This window comes from Diabrotica virgifera, chromosome 2, assembly GCF_917563875.1.
Source record: "Diabrotica virgifera virgifera chromosome 2, PGI_DIABVI_V3a".
Lineage (NCBI taxonomy): Eukaryota > Metazoa > Arthropoda > Insecta > Coleoptera > Chrysomelidae > Diabrotica > Diabrotica virgifera.
Genome location: NC_065444.1, coordinates 66,970,745 through 66,992,317, shown reverse-complemented (window position 1 = coordinate 66,992,317; position 21,573 = coordinate 66,970,745). Strand labels below are relative to the sequence as shown.

At 31.0% G+C, this 21,573-nt stretch overlaps 1 protein-coding gene across 1 annotated transcript; it reads left to right on the top strand.

Annotated features, from left to right (window-relative positions):
* Positions 1-1,568: 1,568 nt before the first annotated feature.
* LOC114329920 (THAP domain-containing protein 2-like) lies at positions 1,569-11,848 on the top strand. The gene is made up of 4 exons (XM_050643708.1): positions 1,569-1,791; positions 1,899-2,082; positions 4,879-4,905; positions 11,366-11,848. The coding sequence occupies exons 1-4, from the start codon at positions 1,712-1,714 to the stop codon at positions 11,459-11,461; spliced, it is 387 nt and encodes a 128-aa protein (XP_050499665.1). The 5' UTR covers positions 1,569-1,711; the 3' UTR covers positions 11,462-11,848.
* Positions 11,849-21,573: the final 9,725 nt, after the last annotated feature.

Genomic DNA, 21,573 nt, shown 5'->3' with positions numbered 1-21,573 from the left:
GATCTTCCTCTCCTACTTCTCCAAGTAACTTGTAAATCAGCATTTCTTCGAATTGGGCGATTAAAGCCTTGACGTTGAACATACCAGAAGCATCTCAACCTATCTCACATTTTCATTTTCCTCAATTTTAAATTTTATCATTTATTTTGACCCCACTCATCAATCTAAGCATTATCATTTCTACCACATGCATTAATTGTCCCTTTTTTTTCTTTTAACTGTTCAACATTCAACTCCGTACACCGTACCTGGTTTTACAGATTTTATAGTTTTGCAGTTTTACAGAAATAGAGTTTTATACAGACTTAAAATTTTATCAAGTCTAGATTGTGGTACCAATTGATACCAAAATGAGAGGGCAGAGGTTAATATTTTTTGACGTGTTCCACGTTTAGACGTGTGTAATCACACATTTTTTGAAAAAATTGCTAATTAGCAATTTACTGGGAGGAGTAGAAAATAAAGATCAAAGAAGATCTGGACCAGAGGCTTGCTCAGGCAGGACATATCAGTAACGGGAATTGGTATAGGTATGATCCAAGATAGAAACTTGACCCAAGAGAAATGTAATTAGGGAGGCCAAGTGTCGACCCCGCATATGGATAAAGGAAAACAAAACGATGATGATGATGACGATGATCATATAGGGCCGGTTCTAGGGTTTTGAACGAACTGGGTAAAACAAAATTGTGGCGCCTCCCATTGTGGCGCCACAGAAGTAAAGAAAAACTAGTAAAAAAGGCAAAAAATCAAAGTTACACAATAAAGAATTTCGTAAAAGTTTATTTACCTCATTAAATAATATTACTAGCTAAGGAAACTAAGTCAAAAAACTCTTGAAAAATCGAAAAGTTACTGGCAGCTATTTTTTAAATGCAATATATGGGGGAAGCTAAAAGAAAAGGTGTACCATTTCATGGGTATCGAAATTTTGACTGCATTGTGGTTTTTTAGTATTTACATAACATTTAATAAAAAAAGCGACTTTTTTCATTCATTTAAATATTGTGAAAAAATTACCCGTCGTTGATGAAAATCGTGAACAGACGACTGTCTTGAAAATACTTGCTCTTTAAAATGGGATTTTCTAAATTAAAAAAATGTTGAAAACCAAAAACTTTGAAAATTAAATCCGAGAGTAAGCATTTTTCAATTATACCACTTTTTACCACCAAATTATACAACGCAAAAATGTTTCAGAATTATCAGAATGGAAACGAACAGCTCAAAATATTGAATCAAGAAATTTGGTAATATTTCTTGTAAATTTCGTAACCTTGTAGCGTTTATTTTTCCCAGTGTAGATTTTAATTCAGTTTTCATCGCTTCACGGTTTTTGACTTAACTGCCTGTAGATTTTAGAGTCTCTATCGGCGTGTTTTTTTCTCAGAAACACATGTGCCCTATCGATAGACGCGTTCTCACGCAAAATGTGAGGATTTAATAGCTTTTAGGTAAACTAAGTAGTTAATGTTTCACCCACGAGCCATAACTCATTTATAAATTAGGGTTTTAAGGTCCCTTTTTGCCAGTGATATGGGAGGGAGGGGATATGACATGTGGTGTGGTAGATGGGATCACTTCGGCCATGTTGTGCGTCTCATTGACACTATTGACAGCTCTTGTTGTTTGGTTTAGTTGTGAACTTAAAAAATATATTTTATAAATTGTTTTGAACTTATTTTTGCAGTGATTTTATAGTGACAATAGTATGCCGTCGTGTGCGTTCCCGTCGTGTAATTATAACGCTCGAATGAATAAAGAAAACTCAACCAAAATCTCCTTACATTGGTTATTATCTAAGCATAAACAGTGGACAGGGCGGTATTACTTCCATTTTAGTGATAATGCATGTAAAAATAACAGGTAATTTTTTAACTTGGTTTATATGATTGTAGTTTTCCTAAAGATGTTAAAAGGAGAAAGGCCTGGATACAGTTTGTAAATAAAGAGAACTGGGAACCAAGCAAAGGAAGCAGATTATGTACAAAACATTTTGCTGAGAGGGATGTAGATCGGACTTCCTTAGCTTATCCTATTCGTTTGCGAGAAAATGCAATCCCTACAATTGGTGAATCTCAGGTAACATAAATAAATTATTAAAATAATATGTGTACATATTTGCGGTCAGTTTATTTTGTAATTAACAGTGAATTCAACTGAAAAACACTATTGCAGTGTTCCTCAGTATTCATTCCTATTATACTCTACACTGTACATAATGATGTAAACTAACTAATGCCAAATCACACATTTTGTTAATTTAACGTTTGTATTAAACGTAATATTTTTTAATGTTTAAGTGACTGTAAAATTAAATAAATAAACAAAATGCAGTATATACTCTGTACATAGAATGTACATTGTTATACAAAATATTCCGACCACCTCATAATTTCCAAAACTCAGTTTTTATAAAATAAATTCACCTACTTACACTAGGTTCGCTTTCAAGATGCAGTAGCAATAAACAAACCAAGACACGTTAAATGCTACTAGGAACACTCCCGAATCATAATTTACAATGTATAAACTTTGGAAATCATGATTTGGGATTTACAATGTATGTACATTGTAAATTATGATTCGGTTGTGCTCCTAGTGGCATTTAACGTGTCTTGGTTTGTTTATTTCTACTGCATCTTGAAAGCGAACCTAGGTAGTTTGCAGTTTTTATTTAATTAAAAAATGTTATCTGTTAGTGTATAATAAATTGTAATGTCCTATAAATTAAAGTAAAAACAAAATTAGAAATTTTAATATAGATTAATAATTTTTAAAACGCTGTGTGATTATCGGAGGCCAGATTTTTTATGAAAAAAAGGTAAAAACAAATCGGTAGTTAGCATCAAATTTTAACGAATGCATACAGATGAAACATAATTTTGAGTCGTCTTTAACTTATAAGATGTCTTAGTGGCAAAACTTAGTGGTTACTTTGGCAAAACACTCGTGTAAATGATTTTAATTTAACGTTTTAGAACTATGGGATCAAATGACAAAATAAATTGTTTTCCTCGAGTTATCGTCCATCTTTGAAATTTTGAGCGCCCTCTGTCGGAATTTAATTTTGCGAATAGGTAATAGGTGTGTAGGAGCAGATTTCAACTAGTTTCTTGATAAACTTGTTATAATTTTGTATATTATGTACTAAGTTTTATAAAATACTAATTTTATAAAAAAAATATCCTATCAAGGTTCAATTTTTTTAATATTTTTTTAGGAATAACTCATTTATGAATTCTTTATTAAGCACTTATACAATCTAAACTTACCTTTGGCCTTTTAGGATAGTGTGGAATACGAAATAATTACTTACATTCTATAAACATTATTGAGAAGTGGCTAAATAGAATTATTTATGAGACAAATTTAAGATATTCCAGCAAGCTGTTATATAACGAAAGTCAATTTTGAACTGTACGTAAATTATTCTGTCACAAAGCTCTTATACATGCATATAGAGGGAAAAAATAATATTAGACTTTAGCAATAGCCCATCAAACCAGATACACAAGGACTATTGCAATTTTACCTAAACATACAGTAGAGTCCCGCTAATCTAAACTTTAGTAATCCGAAAATCCGCTTAATCCGAAAGAGAATTTGGCAATAGCTTTAGAGGGCAATTGTCTACAGGAGAATTTAAAACAAATTAAAAATTATAAAAAACATATACATAAATATGAAATCAAACAATGGATTGGAAACAGAACAACACAATTCTATGAAAAACCGATTAATGGACAACCTCAATAAATAATAAATATCTAAAATATTACCAAATACTACATTTCTTCAATTTATTGTAATTAATGTCTAAAACACATTTATGTCACATGCAATATTAAAATTAATCTATTTAATTGTTTATAATGTAATAATGTATTGCACATAATATGTAATTAAGTGCGTATACGTTACTGTTTGTTTATATTTTTTTTTGTTTATATGTATAATATATACAGTGAGGACATTTGAGTTTACATAAATTCATTATCTCGAGAATGGGCAAATTTGAAGAGAAATCCTCAGACAGGTCGTAATAATTGATGATTTTTTTAAATGAAAGTAGGGGTTGTGTGAAAGCTCATTTGAAATGTTATTTAATTCTCTATTCAGTACTATAAACCATAACCAAATTATTTATACAAAGTGGCCAAAAAAAATTTTTTTAATAAAATAATTGAACAAAAAGAAGAATGTATGTAATTTATTTAATTCGAAATACATTTTACTGTTGTCTGAAAACAAGAAAAAATGTTTATTTGATAAATAAATATTGTTTTTCACTTAAATTGTCTGCCTCTTAGCAGTCTGAACATTTATAATTTAAGCGAAAAGCAATGTTTATTTTCCAAATTAACATTTTTTTTCTGTTCTCTGACAGCAGTAAAATGTATTTTGCATTAAATAAATTACATACATTCTTCTTTTTGTCTCAATTAATTTAATTCATAATTTTGTTTGCCACCCTGTGTAAATAATTAGGTTATTTTTATATTACTCAATAGAGAATTAAATAACCTTTCAAACGAGCTACCACACAACCCCTACTCTCATTTAAAAAAATTATCGATTCCATCATCACACCCAGATGGATGACGTCACTAGTATTTTATATGCCAGAAAGTCCTAATTTAAAAATAAAAATCAACCAGTATTTCTCTTCAAAATTGCCCATTCTCGAGATAATGAATTTATGCAAACTCAAATGTCCTTCACTAAATATTCATATATTTGGTTTATTGTTTGTATGGTTTTATGTTTATTTAATACTTATTCAGTATGCTTTTTGATTTCTTGTAAATCTATATTACATATTTTATTATTATCTCTTTGATATTGTGATACCTAGCGTTTGTTTTTTTCTTTTAGGTGCTACAAATGCAGGAGAATGCAAAAGTGAGGATATTATCTAATATATGTATCCAATCGCCAGGGAACGTAACTTCCGAAGTAGGACAAGATGTTCCTAGTACATCATGTCAGTTAACTCCTAGGAAGCGGAAGATATATAAAGAATTAGGTCGTTCGCAGAAAATTAGTAGTGAAAGAAAACGAAGATTAAGGAATGTTCGTCGAAGACTACAAAGAAGTGAGAAACAACTAGCTAGCATGAAGAATGTAATTGATAAACTCAAGAAAACAAGGTTGGTTCAAGAAGAAACATTGGATCTTCTTGAAAAATTAGGAGCACCTAAAGAATTTCTTATAAGGCAATTCAAAAAAGTGGAAAAAAAAGCGCTACCTAAGCAGTATTCAGAGCAATTGCGAACATTTGCTCTGACACTACATTATTACTCACCTGCAGCGTATAAATATGTTAGGCGAACATTTGATACATGTTTACCTCATCCTAGGACTCTAAGTAGATGGTATACAGCCATTGATGGTGAACCCGGTTTTACGAAGGAATCCTTTGACGCCTTAAGACTAAAAGTCAACTCATCGAATGAGAAAGTAATATGTGGTCTGATATTTGATGAAATGTCTATCCGGCAACAGGAAGAATGGGTTCCAGGCAAAAAATGTTATGGGTATGTTGACTTAGGTACTGGTGTACAGGAACAGGTGTTAGCCAAAAATGTCCTTGTATTTATGGTTAACTGTATTAATGGTGCCTGGAAAATGCCTGTAGGATATTTTTTGATAGCTGGCTGCACTGGAGAACAGAAAAAAAGTTTTGTCCTGGAGTGCCTGCGAAAGTGCCATGAAGTAGGTGTAGATGTTGTAAGTGTTACTTTTGACGGGGCTCCAGTTAATCTCACGATGGCTAAGCTATTAGGATGTAATTTGAATCAGTCATCCCTACAAACTTTTTTTAAACATCCTTGTACAGACAAAGATGTAGTTATAGTTTTAGATCCTAGTCATATGATTAAGTTAGTTCGTAACACTTTAGGTAATAAATCTAGTTTTGTAGATGACAAGAATAGAGTTATTGAATGGAGGTATTTTAAGGAGTTGCATTATCTCCAACAGAGTGAATCTTTTCATTTAGCCAATAAATTAAAGGCCCAACATGTTTATTTTCGCAGACAAAAAATGAAAGTATCACTGGCTACTCAGGTATTAAGCGAAAGTGTTGCAGTAGCTTTAGACTTTTGCAATAAAGAGTTAGGTTTATCACAATTTTCTGGAGTTGAAGCAACTGTTAGATTTGGAACAATCATGAACAAATTGTTTGATATACTTAATTCCAGAAGTTTGTTGCAGCATGGCTTTAAAAAGCCTTTAAGTTTAAATAACTATGATAACACTCTAAATTTTTTAAATGAAGCAGACAAATATATTAGTGAGTTAAAAGCAGCTCGAGGTCAGGACCTACTAATGTTAGATACAGATTGTTTTACTGGATTTCTTGGATTAAAAGTATGCATATCCAGTATAAAAGTTCTTTTTAACCAGTTAGTTGTTCCTTCTACTTTAAAGTATTTACCATTTTACAAGGTATCACAAGACCATATAGAATTATTTTTTAGTTCAGTTCGAGCACAAGGCGGTTACAATAATAACCCAAGTGCTAGACATTTTCAGTCAGCTTATAAAAAAATTTTGGTACATGTTGAACTGAAAAATAAATTTAGTGGTAACTGCTTTCCTTTGGAAGATTTAACTATTTTAAAATGCAATCCCACTGATCACATTAATATCACTTCCAGAGATTATAGGTTGAGTGGTAGTTGTACTACTGACGTGCCAGTAGATATAAGTGATCATGATCACAGCTATATTAATCCGTTTTCTGTGTATTCAAAAAGCATAATTACATATATAGCTGGTTATGTTGTGTTTTACTTACAAAAAAGAATAGTCTGTAATGTATGTTTAAGTGCCTTAGTAAGTGTCACTCGGAACAACTTTTTATTTTCATTTATTGATAAAAAAAATAAAAAAGGATTGCAATATCCATCTGAGAGTGTGATCGATATTTGCTTTATGGCTGAGAAAATTTTAAAAGAGGTCCCTTCTCCAACTCGTATGAATACCGACGAGTTAGTTACAAACGTTTTGCGGAGGTACATAAACAACGACATCTTTTTAAATTTACTTAGTCATAGCATGGATCAACAATTCTCAGATAATCACAGAATGCTCCTAATAAAGGCTGTAGCTAGTCGCTATATTGATATTAGGATGTTCTATATGTGCAGGACTAGGACTGACAAATCCCGCACCACGAGACCTCTTATTAATAAAGTAGTATTATTTAGTGGGCACTAAATAATTTGTTGTGGTCAATACAATTTACTATTTTATTTGGCAGTTCCGGTCTGTTGAGGGATATTCCAAACCATTTTTTTTTATTTATAAATGAAAAAAAGTATAGATTTTTTCTTGTACTAATTAATGCATTAGAACATTCGACACACACTATTTTTAGTTTCAATGAGTGAACAAAATGACCTGCTCTATATATGCAATCATAATGCCTACTTCATTAAAAGCTGGATCTTGCGATAAGATTTTTAAAATCTCTTGAAGATTTATTTATTTGCACGATGGGATTACATTTTAAAATGGACACTTTCTAATAATATGCAGTTGCCTCTAAAGTTATCACTTAGTTCAACATGAACTAATAACTTTTTGTAAGCTGAAATGAACTGGCGAGCTGTCGTGTCATAATTAAGCCACCTTCTGATCTAATACTTTCAAAAAATAGCTCTATATGATCCTGGGAGAACTTATAGAATGGTAAAAAAGTTAATATGCCAGAAGTTACAAATGATTTGTATAAAAGATGTAAACTTTTTATGTATACTTTAAGACCTGAAAATCCTGTGTGACGAAGAGTGTCTAACAAAAGAGCACCACCAACATTAGTTTTTAACGCACTAAGGTATTTTTCAGTGGACTGTAGAAAACTACTTATTTCTGAATAATTTTGAATACTTTCTTTTATAACTAAACTGTAATAAATTTCTAGATTTAAGGACGTCAAATAAATTATTCATTATCATAACAAATCTAGTTGTGGTTTCAACTTACGTCAATTGCTATAACTGCAGTTCCTCTGAACAAAAGACCAAAGCGGATGCAACGCTTTAGTTAAATACATGAGTATCAAGACGAACTGTTTTTTTTTGTTATAAAAAGCTATATACTGAGATCTTAATTTATTAGCAAGATGAAATGATTCTTTTTCTTGCAAATTTGCGAAATAAGTTCTTGTAGGTAATTCCACAATATAACTTCATTGTTATCATCGAACATGATACACATCCCTTCTAAGGTATTATACGAACTAATTTGAACATATGGCAAGGATCCAAAAACAGTACATCATCACCATTTGAAGGATGCTTGAAGCTCGTTTTTAAATTTTTATGGTTTAGGTTACAGCCAAGATGAGCTGCCATTGTGAAATTTACTTGGCGGCCGTTCACAAGTTATACTCACTACCTTTATGTCAATGTTATGGCATTTGTGTAGGCACTATTGGACTAAACCTTTTGTTTTTTGCTCTCCTGTAATTCCTTCTATTAAAAAATATCCAACTGGAACCGTGAAATGGTCATTGATACAGTTCAGCAAGAAAACAAAGGCGTTAGTGGCCTCTTGAGATCCTGTTCCCCTATCGATATAACCATAGAATTTGTCTCATTCAGCAACCCATTCCTCATGTCGGATAGAAATTTCATCTATAATAATTAAACTGCATAATTTATCAGGATCTAACAATGCTTTTGTTCCCAAAGCTCTAAAAGACTGCAGTAAAGCCAGGTTTACCATCAATACTTTGATACCATCTGTTCCATGTTCTTGGGTGCAACAAGCAAGTTTAAAAAACTGTCCTTACATAATTATATGCAGCAAGTGAATAATAATGTAGGGTCAAAGCAAATACTTTAAATTGCTCCGAATATTATCGAGGTAGTGATTGATTTTTAAATTTTCTATTGCCTTAGAATAATTTCTTCTGGTCCATCTATTTTTGAAATAATATCCAGAACTTCTTCCTCTGAATAATTATGTTTCCTAAGTTCTGAAACAATATTCTTCATGACTGCTAGCTTTTTCTCTCTTCGTAGCAGTTTTTTATATCGAGGAAAATTTTCTTCTTCTTCGGCTACTGATTAATCTGCTGCGATTTAATTGTACCATTATAGTTCTTCCATTATATTATACTTTGAATTACTTTTTATACTAGGTCTCTTTTTTTACTCACAGAAACTAGTATCGCAAAATGAAGCCGTTTGTCCATAGAAACCACAATAGGTTGTAAACGAGGATAAACGGTACGTCATGTTGTTGATACCTTGTTTACCATAAATTTAGACGTTTATCATTTTCAGTGACAGTCACATTAGTGCATTTGTTGTATTTATTAGTTTATTTGGATTTATTGTTTCATTTGGATTTTCATATTATTTAAACTTTTAGTTTTTGTAGATGTCATTGTTTTTATTTTCAAACATAATAGTTAGAACGACTAACTGTTGCTCTTTTAATTTGATTACTTCCGGAAGTATTTATTTTTACGCTAGTAAGACAACTAATATTTTCTAACTTATAAATTGTCATTACATTGAGAGATATCAATGATATTACATATCGACTTACTTACTGTTTTCATTTAAATTGTTTAAAAATCATTTGTGTTCATCACATCAATCAATTCTTTAAAAATCAGAATCATCACGTTTGTGCAAAGATATAATGGAACAACTATAATTTCCGTTTTCTTGGTGTAACATCAATATTCATATCGTCGCCTTAGTACTACATATAACTTGATAACTCCAAAATTGATGTTTTTTAGACAACTAGTTCACAAGATGTATTTTATTTTCTTCCATATTGCGTAAAAACTTGATAACTCTCTCTAAACGAGTTATAAGTATTTATTTATGATTGACGGAGGTTGATAAAACTCAAATGCCCCTAATATTCAGTGCTAAAACTTGACAAGATAAGTTGTCAAGTTATTGTTTAATCGGAATAATCGTTAATGCAACATACACTGAAAGCTACAACTAGCTAACTCGAGTTATCTAGTTGTAGCACGTGTTTTTCTGAAACCATTGAGCTTACCGCGTAATTGCTATCACTTTATTCGGTCCATGTTAATGCAAAAATTCGAGAATTGTTAGCAGATCTGGCAACCCTATGGCAGAGGGCTAATTTTCACCAAAATAAAGCTTAAAAATCAGTTTTTTTACAAAGTTCACTAAGATGCAACTTGGCACGACATGCGACATTACCAAATGTTAACATTATGGTAGTGCTAAAAGTTGATAACTTTAATTTTCCGTTATTTTCCATATTGGAAAACAAATTTGCACCAAACTCCTAAATAGATCAGTAGCCAAAAAGTTAAGGAACAGTATTTTAGAGCTGCAGAGAAATCCCGTATTTACCAACATCATGGTAGCAGCACAAATATCTTTAAAATCTTTAAACCCGTTTATCTCAAAACTACTAATTTCGAGTTATCAAGTTATAGTATTAAGCTTAGGTGGTTATAGTTATGGTAGTTATAGGTGGTTTATGTATATGGTATGGTTTATGTTTATTAGTATATGGTAGTTATGATAATTATGGTGGTTTAGGTAGTTATAGTATTAAGTTTAGGTTTAGGTTATAGTATTAAGGCGACGATATGTGAAATGGATTCTGTAGATTCAGTCGATGTACTGGGTATATCTTAATATGGAAGTTCAATTTGGTTCTATAACATATTTTTTCTATGCTCATACTTTAATATAGGTTCACTACCTGTATCATAATAAGCTTCATTATGATGCAGATTTTCATGACGATGCAGATTTTTAACTAATAGAATCGCGATATGGCATTAGCGATGAAGGTGGCACACGCGCAGTGACCAATGGCGAGTGAAATACATACGCTTTGACAGTTCTTAATATGTAAACAAGCTGACTAATTTAAAAATTAAATATTTTTAAGAAAATGTCTGAAGACGATAGGGATATTAAAAATTTATCCTCCAAATTCATTTTAATAATTGTAATATTGAAAATATAAATGTGTCAACAAAATAATTAATTAAACCATACAACTACTTAATTTGTTTGCGTTACAAAATTAATAAATTTGAATATATTTTTTGTTGTGAATGATCATAGAAAAAATCGTGTATACAACTTTCATTTAATTATTATCATTATGAAGCTCGTATGCTATAAGAAAATCGCCGCTAGGCGGCTCGTTTCGTATCCGTCATACTCGCTTCATAGTGACCATCATTAAATGCTCGTTGCATAATATACTAACATGTCGTAAAAAAGCAAAAATGTTATTTTCTATAAATTCATATAAAATCTACAATGAAAATATTAAGGTAACTTTTTCGAGATTTTCAATGCTGTCATTTTGTAAACTTTACACTCTTTAGGTAAGACCGATTCTGGAATATGCTGGTGGAACGTGGTATCTTGATTTGATTCGAGACAAAACTTTGTTGGAAAGCGTTCAAAGAAAATCCACTTGAATTTCATTGGAACTGAGAAGACCCCCCTATGCAGAGAGACTTAAGTATGACCAACCTAACTTCTTTTGAACTTTACCGACAACGTGGAGACTTAATTATCACATTTAAAAGATTAAAATTCAATTTCGGAAATCTCAACCAAATGTTTACCATAAATCAAGATGAATGCCTCAGAGGTTACCAGTTTAAACTTAAAAAAGAGAACTTCTCTACAAGATCAAGACAGAACTTTCCACTAAATAGATTTTTCGTGAGCTGGAATAACCTTAGTGATAACATTGTCTCGGCCTCTTCTACCAACACGTTTAAAAGTAAAGTAGACCATTTTCTATAACAGTCGAAATATTGTTTTTTATTTCAACCGAATTGTATTTTTTTTTTGGTTTTTTTATTATCTACTAGTAAGTTACTTATAGTTCGTCCGCTATAACTTTTTCCATGAGTTACGATTCATTTTCAATCAAGTTAAGTCAAAACAGAAAGTGAAACGTACGCCGATGTGTGTAGTATATAGTATACAGTATACAAAATGTATATACACATCGACGTTCGTTTCAATTTATGTTTTGATTTAATTTGATTGAAAATGAATCGTACCGCATGGGAAAAGTTATAACGGACGGACTATATATATATAATTTCATTGTTTGTGTGCATAATAGGGACTTGCCCCTCCGTCCTTGCTTATGAATAATAATAAAAAAGAACATGTACTTTGTACGCAACTAACAAGTTATACTTCTGTTATTCTGATTTCAACGAAATAAATATACTTTAAGCAGTTTATTTGTATTTTATTTAAATATTAAACAAATTTGAATACTTACTACTTTCAAAAATTTTGTATTAAAACAATACCAAAAATTAAAAAAAGGAATATGAATCTTCCGGATTTGAATCCGGGACCTCTCGATCTGTAGTCGAATGCTCTACCAATCACCCATAATCGCTTTATTTACATGATTTCTCGCACATAATTACAAATCACGGTGACAAATAGATCAAGTGAAGTATAAATATAAATATGTTTTAATAATACCTACTTATTATCTTACTCCCGAGGAAGACAGATCCAAAAACAAAAATTATAATAAATATAACTAAAAACACTAATATGTTATTTTCATATCTTACTTGTGCTGATACATACATAACTTAAAAGATTTAACAACTAACTCCATACTGTATGTGTGAGCATGCGCGTGGCATAATAAAAATTCCCTCTCAATCGCACCTAAAGAAGTATAACTTCAAAAAACCTCTTTGAAGTCGGAAGTGTAAAACTGGTTCTTAAATTCAAGACTAGTTTTGAATCTTGAAAAAACTAAAGGCGTATTGTACACCTGACAGTATTTAACTAAATGAACATCTGATACCATAGGCAGGGGGGCCGTGGCCCCCCTGGCTTTTCGGCTGCTGTTAGCTATATATGGTTATCCAGAGTACACAAAATATAATGTGCAACATCTTCACGTCTGGCCCCCCTGAAAATTTTTATATGGGCGCCCGTGTCTGATACCCTTCTCTGAGTATGTCAAATGCTTAGGGGTTTGGATTGATCAAAACTTATATTTCACATATTCTTTATTTTAGTTTAATAAATTTTATTATTATGTTATTATTATTAAAAGTGTACTTGAAAAGTACTAAAAATTAAACTAATTTTATTTCAAATAACTGTTATTAATCTAACTCGATGCGTATTCCCAAATAAAATCGTAAATACATATTGAATTAATTTGAATCCGGACCTGCCCGTCGCCATATTGTGCGTCTCACCAAGTGGTCCCATTTAGTAAATACACGCAGGATTGCTCGGGTCCTATCCACTCCCTCCCATATCACTGCTTTTTGCATAGGTTTTACGGCGGTTTAAGCAGAAATCCATGCGATTTTGTCATCTTGTGAGTTGAGTTTCGATAGAGTGCAGTCATGTAGTGAACTCTAGTATTTTGTGATCTTAAGACCAGCCTGGTTTCGTCTGGGGTGGTAACAGTCCCAATTTATCACCTACCGCTAATATCTGCATAATAAGCTTAATTTCTAAATCTGCATAATTCAACATCATTGGACATTGGTTTCGTCGCAGTTCCGCGACAATATTGATAAATTCTGATGGTGATATAACAACATTAATACGTCACAGCGGATGGAAATCCACATCGATGGCGGAAAGTTATCTAATGAATCCATTCAAAACAAAATTAACATAGATAACCAAATTTTAAATTCTATCGAATACAACCAAATTAATAAGGAAATTATAATATTCAAAATATAAACCTATCAACCAAACAATTAAATTAGTCGTATAACTAATTAATTTGTTTGTGTTACAAAATAAATCAATTTGTAGATATATTATTATATGTAAATGAAAGACAGCTTATGTTTCATTTCAGTTCAGAGATGATCATGATCAATCATCCCGTTATGAAAGTTTCAGTCTCCTCAGACCTTATCAGAGGTGCTACATCTGAGTGGAAACAAAACCAAGGCGAATTATAAAAATAATTCGTGCATCGGACGCTGTAGCGACATCTATTTAAAGAAATGAGAAGTCCCAGATCCATAAATCTGAAACCTCTCGTGGAACCAATTTCTGGTTACTTCCTTTACCGCTGCCTTTTACAATTAATAAGGCAAGGAGACGAACAAAAAAGAAGGAAAGAACCCTACAATATGCAGTCATATTTCGTCTACTTGTCTGAGAAAAATTTCATCCAAAGTTGGTTCCGTGTATTCACAATCTGAGTAAACTGTGAAAATGAAAAACAGCTTATATTTGATTTTGGTTCAGAGATGATCAATAAAATTATCCACTTACGGGCGTTTAAGTCTCAGGGGCTACATGGTCACCTTTGAATCGAAACGAAGTGAAGCTATTCAGTTAAGCCGAATTCGACATCTATAATTTCGACCTTATAAATTGTAAAAGGCAAAGATAAAGGAAGTAACCAGAAATTGGTTCCATGAGAGGTTTCAGATTTACGGATCTGGACTTATTTCTTTAAATTTGTATATTATATTTTTTTGTTGTTGTCAATGATCGTAGAAAAAATCATGTATGCTATCGAATTTATTTGTCATTATAAAGCTCGTATTCTATAAGACATTCGCCACTACGTGGCTTATGTCGTATATGTCATACTCGCATCATAATAACCATGGCAATTATTTTTAATGTTCTATACTTAATATACTATTTTATCATTATTGAAGTTGTCAAAAGTAGAGATACCTCCTTATGGTATGGTAAAGATAATCTCACATTAAATATTAAATGTCAGTTGATGGAGATTACACTGACTGACATATCTATTATTGGTGGATTACTATTAGTGCCGTCACTGAAGATTTCCACCTTCGATTTCGTTGAACTTACATCGATTTTCATGAAAATTAGTGAGTGGTTAGAAGATACTTCAAGAAACAACATTGATATGGAGCCAACTTGTGCTTTTACCCTGGGGGTGGATGCCACCCCTTCTCGGCGGTGAAATTATTTTATTAAAAGTAATGCCATAAATCAAACAAGTTGTTAAAATAAACAAACCCTTTTTGAGTTATCAAATATCAAAGATTTTAATTTTTTGCGAACAAAATGCATGTTTTAAAACCCTTTCAATGCGGAAAGCACACTAGTGCGCTTTGTTCATTTTTGATAAAAGCTGGTACCTCAGAGGTAAAAAAAACGTATAACTATTCAAGCTAGATATAAAAAAAAATGTGTGTATTAATACTTTGTACGCACGTAAGAAGTTATATTTCTATTATATGATTTCAACGAAATCAATATACTTTAAACAGTTTATTTATAATTAATTTAACTATTAAACTAATTTTAATACTTACTACTTTCCAAAAATTTTTATTAAAACAATACCAAAAATTAAAAAAAATAAAAGAATAAAACACACACAAACACATTGAAAAATGCCACAAAGAAATGCTTTCTGAACAATAATTATTGCCAAAAATTTTAACTAAATACGTATTTTCTGAAAAAATTATATAATAATATACTTACAATCATAAAATGTATAAAAAAAAATAAAAAAAATAGTAACTTGCATTGGGGATTGAACCCGCTTCCCGTCGATCCCGCCGATCGAAAACCGAAGTGCTTTCCCATTGCGCCACCTTCGCGTGTCTGTCATGTGGGAATATACACCAACTAAACGTTTACACCATAAACTTTTTGACAGTAGTTGTTTATTACTTATATGAATTTAATCAAATTAGTTTGATTTTTGTGGAATTAAAGGAATATTTTGTGGAATATCAATATATTAGGTGAATATCGGTAGAAATTTTGATGGTAATCAAATTATGTAAATCAAAGCATTACATACTATTTTGGTATATTCATTTTAAATTTTCCAAATAGGTAGGTACCTATGTAATTTTTTATTAGGATACTGAAACATTTACAATTATTACGTACCTGTCACTTTTAAAAATATTTCAAAAGTCACTACAATTATAAACTTGCTTTTTATCTGCCTTCACAACAATAAAAACTAATATACACAACATTAATTTGTTTATCCATAATCTCCATATTGAACAATTATTGAAAGATGATTTTAAACCCAATCAGATCCCGTATAACGTTTGCGCGATTAATACCATACGCGACCATACTGTCGGTGTGCGCATGCGCTAGGGAATGTAAAAAATCCTCGTGCCTAAAGAAGTATAACTTCAAAAAACTAATGGTTAAGAAAATTATGCAATTCTTTATATTTCAAGCGGTGAAAGCGATCAGGAATTGGATGAATGTAAGTAAATAAATTTGCCAAATTTGATATTTTGACAATGTTTGAAGCTTTTAGTGAATATTATTCAGATGAGGAAACATATGAAAGTGAAATTGAAATGAATAAACATATCTACGAAAATACACACCATACCTGTACCAGAACAACATGGCCAGAACGGGTCGGTCTCTGCTTAGGAAAAATAATAAAGTTTTTTAATTCACATTATTATTTGTAGGTATAGTTTTGTCAAATAATCCCTGCTAATTTTACCTATGATTTTTAATTTTTATGCTAATATTTGTATTTTTACTAATTTTTTTTTAATAATTGTGTTGTAATGATTTCTACAGTTATTTTTTTTTGTATCGTTATGAAATAAAAATTAATTTTCCTGCATGTTTATATTTTTATCATGACGCACCGGTGCGCTTTACAAAAAATTAAGTTAAAATTACTTGAACTACATACGTCTCTACAAGATACAACTCATAAACCAAAATTTTTAAAATTTAATTAAAACAGTAAAGGCAAGGCAACACTTTCCTATTTTGCACTGAAAGGGTTAAAGCGTATTTTTATAAATACATAAAAAAACTGTAAGTTTTTGCAAAAAAGTTATTATTACCAAAATTAAAGCTAATATGAAATCAAATAAATTCCATATGCGAAAAACCCTTTAATAATAATTCAAAGTGAGCTATAGGTAATTAAATGTACCTATATGTTTTTTTCGGCGAGTACTTAAATTTAAATATTTAAGCTTAAATAACGATAAAACAATGCATTTTATAACATATACTTACTAAACAATTGTCAAAATACTCAAGAATACCTGTCAAATGATCTAAAGAAGGAGTCGATACCATTAAAATTTAGTAAATTATGATGAATATAAGAGAACTCTTTTGATTTTTTTAGGAAATTGTGAAAAATAAAACAGACGCCATTTCCATAAAAATTAAAATTCGTAATACATAATCCCTTTCCGTATTTTAGCATAAGTAATGAGCTCAAAAATTTTGACCGGTTTAAATGCATCGTTTTTCCGTTATTTTAAGCATGAAGATTTGAGTACAATAATTACCTAACCTATAACTCACTTTGAATTAATATTAAAAGGTTTTTCAGGTACAGTACATTGTGTACTTAGTAGGAAAAGCTTAATATTCCCTAGTAGGGAATGTGGCTTTTCCTAAAAGGTATACATACTATTTTTCCGAAAATCAAACATTTAAATTATATTAAAATAAATATGTTAAAATTTTTAAATAGACATATTACTATTTTGACTCAAATATTCGTGATGCCACCAAATACAGGTTATATATCTATAGAAACAAAAATATTGAATTTGCTTATTTTTGGCAGTATAATAAATTTTTCTATGGATGCTATACAATGTGCAACTTCTCTCGCTACTTACATACATTCAAAACGAATAATTTCTCAGGCAGTGAGAAATATTTTTTCTCACGGGTTCACCGCCGGTTTACATACATATGATCGCCATTTCCATGGTAACATGCACAATACAAACACAATTATTTTTGTCAAACATAATGTGTTGTCAAAACTTATCAAAAATTACCCTTTATAAGACTGTTCAACTCTGAATTATAATGTTAAATAAATAAAGTATATAAATATTAAGAGTACTGAATACCTATGTGTATATAGGTATTTTATTTCAATTTAGGTATATAATATACCTAAAACCACCTAAATTATTTAATTTTGAAGTTTTAACTCTTGACAAAAACGCATCCATAGAAAAAGTACAGTGTACAACACGAGAGAAAATGACATATTTCTCTCTCGCTTGATTTGCGGCACTCGCCTCGTGCCTCGGCTCGTGCCAACAAACTTCTGCGCTCGTGAGAAATATGTCTTTTTTCTCTCTTGTTGTACAATATACTATTGTTCTGAATCTGCTGTAAGGACAAAATATTTCCTTACAGTAAGGAATAGCTATTTGTATAACAAGGGAGGAAAGTGCTACTTTTCCTCAGTATACACTCTCAGTATATACTTTTCCATACTTTTCAGTAATCATTCAAGGGAGGAAAAGGCACTTTACTCCCATGTTATACATATGGTTTTTCCACCTTCCTCAAATAACAAGTCATTTTTTCATTTTTACTTAATTTATTTATGTAACTAACCAACAAAATTTATTAGAACTAAAACTAACAAGTACGTACAATATAACTGTCAACTGTCAAATATAAGTCAAATTAATAATGTAAACATTGTTAAATCAAAATAAAAATTTACTGTTTTTTACCATTCTGCAAAATACAGAGTGTTTTATAAATAAACGTTAAAATGTATAGAAACTTACGTAATAGAAAATAGATATTGTACAGGGCGTCAATAAGTTACATTTCATGAATGAAATACCATGACGTCACTTTTACTTTTCCTCCCTAGGGAGGAAAAATATTTTCCTCCCTAGGGAGGAAAAGTACAACTTTGCTCCCTACAATCAGGTCCGGAAAAGTATACTTTCGGTAGAGGTAGGTGGAAAATAACATTTCGGTACAGTTATTTTTCCTTTCCAGGCAACGGCTAAGTACGAGTATGTATAAGGAAATATCGAACGTTTCTTTCAAAAATGTTGTCAAAAATGTCTAAATTCCTGACCGATTTTCGGAAAAGTATTTTATTTGGTTTTTTTATTAGCTTCAGTCTGGGTAATGATATGTTTTTTGCAAAAAGTTATAGTTTTTGAGTTATTTATGAAAAACATATTTAAAGCAAGTATTTTTTCACAAAAAATTAAAATATTTGATCTTAGTAACTCAAAAAGTATTGATTTATTTTAATAACTTGATATAACAAATTTTGCTTAGAATTTGTCCCTTTGTCGATTTCTGAGATTATTTTTAATAAAATAATTTTCACCCCCGGGAAGGGGTGGCATCCATCCCCAGGATAAAAGTGCAATTTGGCACCATATCTCTTTTGTTCCTTGAGGTATCCTTTAAAACCACTCACCAATTTTCATGAAAATTGAAGGAGGTTAACCGAAATCGGTTGGGTATAGTTTATACCCACCTCCAGTGCCTGCACTAATATACCGTAATCACACAGAAGGTAGCAACAGGAAATTTCGAAATATTTTAAGGAAAGCTTTAAAATTATTTATTCTTTGCGTGGTCACGTTTATTTTCAATGATTTGGCCTTTGTAAACAGCATTAAAATTATATTTACTACCATTTCATCATTTCGAAAATATTACAATCCGTGCCGATGAAAAATTATAAATATTTAGGCATTCTCAGCGGACCACTGCATCCGTTTTTATGAAACATCAGCTTTGATGATTTATGGAGTATATGAGTATTTATGTTCTATATTTTATGAGATTGGTCGTGTAATACTTAATGTATAAAGTGGGTTTGGAAAATGACCATGGGAAATTATTAGGAAACAACGATTCTCTAAAAGCGGCATCCAATGGAACGTGGCATGGCACGCCTCGCGTAATAGGAAAAGATAAAAGCTGAAATTGGGAATCAACGCAACGTGAAATGGCATAATTTCGCTCAAAGTTTGTGATTTACGGTCCTTGGACAAAGAACAAACCCCCTATTTATGGGAGTTTATGATAGTGCGTTCTTTAAAGGTAAAATATTGCAAAACCTCTAAATTTTAAAGAACCGCTTGGATTGACATGAAATTTGGCATACAGATAGAAGTCAAAGAAAAAAAGTGATATTGTACCGATGTGTGCTTTTGCCTTAGGGGTGAGTATCACCCCCTTTTGGGGGTGAAAAATATATGTTCGAAATAAGTCCGAAATAGATAAAATGACTAATTCTAAGCAACCTTTATTCTATAAAGTTTTTTCACCAAAATAATATTTTTCGAGTTATATGAGAGTGAATATATTAATCTTTCTACAAAATAACCACGTTTTCAGACAGTTTTTCGCAAATAACTGAAAAAGTAAGTATTTGGTCGAGAAAAAAATTCTTATCAAAAATATAGCACGTAAAAAAGTGAAAAACATGATGTATATATTAGGTTACTATACCTAGTAGAAGCAGAATTATAGCTAATGAAAAATAGGTTCATATTCGTCAAATTCCAGATCGAATATTTTAACGTGCATAACCAAAAAACGAAGCACTTTTTTTGGGAAAAACTCATTTTAACTTTTTTAAAATGTTTAAGAAACGCTTATTTTTGTTTTTTAAACAAATTTTTTAGCATCAAAAGTAAACAAGTTTCGCTCAAAAAAAGGTAGTCCCTTTTTTTTTGGTAATAAATCGGGAAAATCACCCCCTAATTAGCATTTCAAATAAACTTAATTATTACCACTTCACAAGTTTTTTACTCGCGCCGTATTGATCATATGATCTGTTAGTTTCATCGGTTCAAAGTCCCTATTTTTGAAAGAGCTGTAGTTAAAAGGGCTTGAATGAGTCACTTATCACGACTGTATGCAAATTTAGAAACACCGAATCTTAACCAAGTTTTGTCTTACAGAAAAACAAAAAATACAAAATATTCAGAAAAGTAAGCCGACTTTTTTATTGTTTAAGATTTTTGGTACCTCTAACAGTTTCTAAGTTATTTTGAAAAAAAGCATTTTTTACAAAATTAAATTTTTTAAAAATTTTACTTTAAAACCAATTTTTTCAAAAGTAAGCACTTTGAATCGATGAAACTTACAGATCATATAAACACAACATAAGTAAAGTAACTTTTGAAACGGTAACGATTAATTTCGTTTAAGTTGCTAATTGGGGGGTGATCTTCCTGATTTTTTTTGCCAAAACATAAGGGACCAACTTTATTTTGAGCGTAACTTGCTTACATTTGATGCTAGAATTTTTTTTATAAAAACAGAAATAAAGCTTTTTTAAACACTTTAAAAAAGTTGTAATGTGTTTTCCCCAAGAATGCTTCATTATTTGGATATTTCACATTGAATTATTCTATTTGGAATTTTTCGAATATGAACCTATTTTTCATTAGCTATAACTCTGGTTTTGCTAGGTATAAAGACCTAATATATACAACGTTTTTTTCGCTTTTTGATAGGCTATAGTTTTGCTTGGAATATTTTTTCGACAAAATGCTTACGTTTTGAGTTATTTGCGAAAAACCGTATAAAAACGTGGTTATTTTGTTGAAAAATTAACATATTCACTTGCAAATAACTCGAAAAGTATTGATTTGATGAAAAAACTCTATAGAAAAGTTGCTTAAAATTAGTCATTTTATCCATTTCGGGACTTATCTTGGACATATATTTTTTCACCCCGAGATGGGGTGAAACTCACCCCCAGGGTAAAAGCACACATCTGCACCATATCACTTTTTTTCTTTGACAT

Bases quoted from the DNA above. Each gene is read 5' to 3' on its own strand.
- LOC114329920 (XM_050643708.1), top strand. From the start codon at position 1,712: ATGCCGTCGTGTGCGTTCCCGTCGTGTAATTATAACGCTCGAATGAAT. The intron at 1,792-1,898 runs GTTATTATCTAA...ATATGATTGTAG, and splicing joins ACCAAAATCTCCTTACATTG to TTTTCCTAAAGATGTTAAAA. The intron at 2,083-4,878 runs GTAACATAAATA...TTTTTCTTTTAG, and splicing joins CTACAATTGGTGAATCTCAG to GTGCTACAAATGCAGGAGAA.